Here is a 2,892-nt window from a genome sequence, read left to right as displayed (position 1 = left end):
CACCAAAAAGAGTAAAATGCTTAGGAAAACAGGTAACAAAAAAGTGCAAACCTTATCCTCTAGACTCTGCAAAACATTGCTGAAAAAACTGAAGAAGACATAGATAAATAGAAGGACATCTCATTATCACAGATTGTAAGACTATCATTAAGATGGTGACAGTACCCAGAAAAATCCACAGACTTAACACAATCCCAGTCAAAACCTCAGATGGCTTCCTTGCAAAAACTGACACAGTGATCCTAAAACTCATATGGAAATGCAGTAGACTCAGAAAAGCCAAAACAATCTGAGAAGACAAGAACAAAATTAGAGGACTCACACTTCCTGATTTCTAAACATGCTACCAAGCTACAGGAGTAAAGAGTGTGTGGTACCAGCATATGGACAGACACATGAATCAATGGAACAGAGCAGAGAACCCAGAAATAAAGCCATGTAGCTATGACTAACTGATTTTCAACAAAGCAGACAAAACCATACACTAGGGAAAGGACACCTGCTTCAATAAATGGTGCTGAGAAGGTTGGAGAGACACATGCAAAAGAAGGAAACAGGATCCCTCTCTCTAACCATATACAAAAATCAGCTGAAGATGGATTAAATACTTAAATGTAAGACCTGAAACCACAAAAACTCTATTAAAAAAGCGGTAGGCAAAACTCTTAGAGACCTCGGCCTAGGCGAAGAATTTATGACTGAGACTCCAGTGGCAAATACAGAAGCAACAAAAATAAACAAGTGGGACCCAATTAAAAAAGTTTCTGTGCAGCAAGGGAAATAATCAACAAAGTAAATAGACAACCTAGAGAATGGAGGAAAATATTTGCAAACCCTTCATATGACATATTTTTGCCAACCAGCGTGAGGAAGGAGACTGAACCAGAGTGGTTCTTTCCCTGAATGTCTTCCCAGGCTGTGGGGGCCCTACCACCTCGCGACCCATTCCCCACAACAAATGACTAATATCCAGACCTACAGAGAACTCAAACAAATCCGCAAGAAAAGACAAACAACCCCATTAAAAATTGGCCAAAAGACATGAACACTCTTTTCAAAAGATAGACAAATGGCCCACAAACATGAAAAATTGCTCAGCATCACTAATCATCAAGAAAATGCAGACTAAAACCACAGTGAACTACCGCCTTACTTCTGTCAGAATGAACATTAATAAATCACACACCCACCCCCTCCACACCCCCACACAGAGAAATGTTGGTGTGGATATGGTCACGGCTTTAGGAAGGTTGAGAACCACTGCTTTAAGACAAAGAAAGAGTACAAGTGTTGGTGAGGATGTGGAGAAATTGGAAATCTCATGCGCATTACTGGTGTAAATGTGAAATGGAGCAAAATGTCAAACATGGAGTTACCGTATGACTCAGTGATCCCACTCCTAAGTATACGCCGATAGAAAGGAAAATATATGTTCACTCAAACACTTGCACGTGAACGTTCAGAGTGGCATTATTCACAATAGCCAAAAAGTGGAAATAGCCCAGGCGTCCTTTAGGTGACGAGTGGACAAATTAATGTGGTACATCCATGGAGTGGGATATTATTCAGTCATAAAAAGAATATAGTTCTGATATATGCTCTGACATGGATGAACCTCAAAAACATTATGCTGAGTGAAAGAAGCCAGTCACAAAAGGCCACACATGGTATGACTCCATTTATATGAAATGTTCAGAACAGGCAAATCCATAGAGAGGGAAAGCAAAGTGATGGTTGCCAGGGTTTAGGGGAGGTGGGAGAATCGAGAGTGATCTCTAACAGTTAAGGAGTGAGTTTTTGAGGTGATAAAATCATTTTGGAATTAGATAGTTGTGATGGTTGCACAATCTTGTGAGTGTACTTAAAAGCACTGAATTATACATTTTAGAATGGTGAATGATATCTTCCGTTCCATTTTAGAATGGAAAATTATACATTTTAGAACGGTAAGTTATGTCTCAGTGAAAAGGAAACTTGCATTTTTAAATTTTCACCTGTTATTTTCTCAAACATCTTTCTTTATCAATGTGTGTTAAGCTCGTTTGTTCATTTAAACAAGGGAGAACTGTTACTGTTCTCTGAATTCTAGTGGGCACGATTGTTAGCAATAGGTGTGTTGGTTTTCACTAGGTCGGTCTTTCTTCACCATTACAATAGTGCTCCTATTAGTACATGTGACCCAGCCCCACCCTGCCCCCCAAAAAAGCAGCACAGGTGAAGTGATGGGATTGCATGGTCAGCGTGTTCATCCTGGGGTAGTAACGGAGGTCACCTGTTCTTCCCCCACCCCAGGTGCCTTGAGGACAACGAATGGAACTACAGCAAAGCTGGCGAGATCTTCACTGCGCTCCAGGTGAGGCCCGGGAATCAAGTGGCTAAAAGATGGATGTCTCTGAGCCATGAAGAAGGCCAAGAAGATGAAGGGTGGGTAGCCTGGGATGAAACTTGGGGTTCCTGGCTCTTCTGACATTCCAACTCTCTCCTTCCAGTCCCAGGGCAAGATCCCAGAGGAAGCCTTCCAGCGAACCCCCTGAAGGGAATCCTTGGATTCTGTCTTTGTCTCCATCAACATCGTTTTCATTTTTCGTTTCAACAGCCTAAGGCCACGCCCATGACTGAGGTTGGAGGCCCAACCCACCAAGCAGCCAAAGTTAGCTTGTAGGCCATGTCACCACAGCTACCCAAAGAGCCAGTTCTGTGTGTTTTCCCACTCCTGATCACTGTTTCTTTTCATAATAAAGAATCACATTGCATGATGTATGTTGTGTGTCCTGGATTGCTCTTCCCCTGCCCCGACCAAGAGCCCACAGAGCCGGGACTGAAAGTCCCTGATGCCCTTACCTTCATCCCCATTTGCTCCTGGATGGCCTTAGCAGACACATCAGGCTTGCC

The 2,892-nt window shown here is 42.6% G+C and overlaps 1 protein-coding gene across 1 annotated transcript in view; it reads left to right on the top strand.

Moving 5' to 3' along the window:
* The window catches only part of LOC100943636 (nuclear RNA export factor 2-like), a gene marked incomplete at its 5' end in the record, with an annotated part of 9,813 nt that extends 7,279 nt beyond the window's left edge, over positions 1-2,534 (top strand). Inside the window, 2 exons of the mRNA XM_003803775.2 lie at positions 2,293-2,353; positions 2,490-2,534. Coding sequence (XP_003803823.2) covers positions 2,293-2,353; positions 2,490-2,534 — 106 coding nt within the window. The remainder of the gene's footprint in view (positions 1-2,292; positions 2,354-2,489) is intronic.
* Between the last annotated feature and the right edge of the window lie 358 nt (positions 2,535-2,892).

This window comes from Otolemur garnettii, unplaced genomic scaffold (assembly GCF_000181295.1).
Source record: "Otolemur garnettii isolate 467f Iridium unplaced genomic scaffold, OtoGar3 scaffold00650, whole genome shotgun sequence".
Taxonomy (NCBI): domain Eukaryota; kingdom Metazoa; phylum Chordata; class Mammalia; order Primates; family Galagidae; genus Otolemur; species Otolemur garnettii.
The sequence above is the reverse complement of the archived record's forward strand: the minus strand, read 5'-3'. Positions and strand labels throughout refer to the sequence as shown.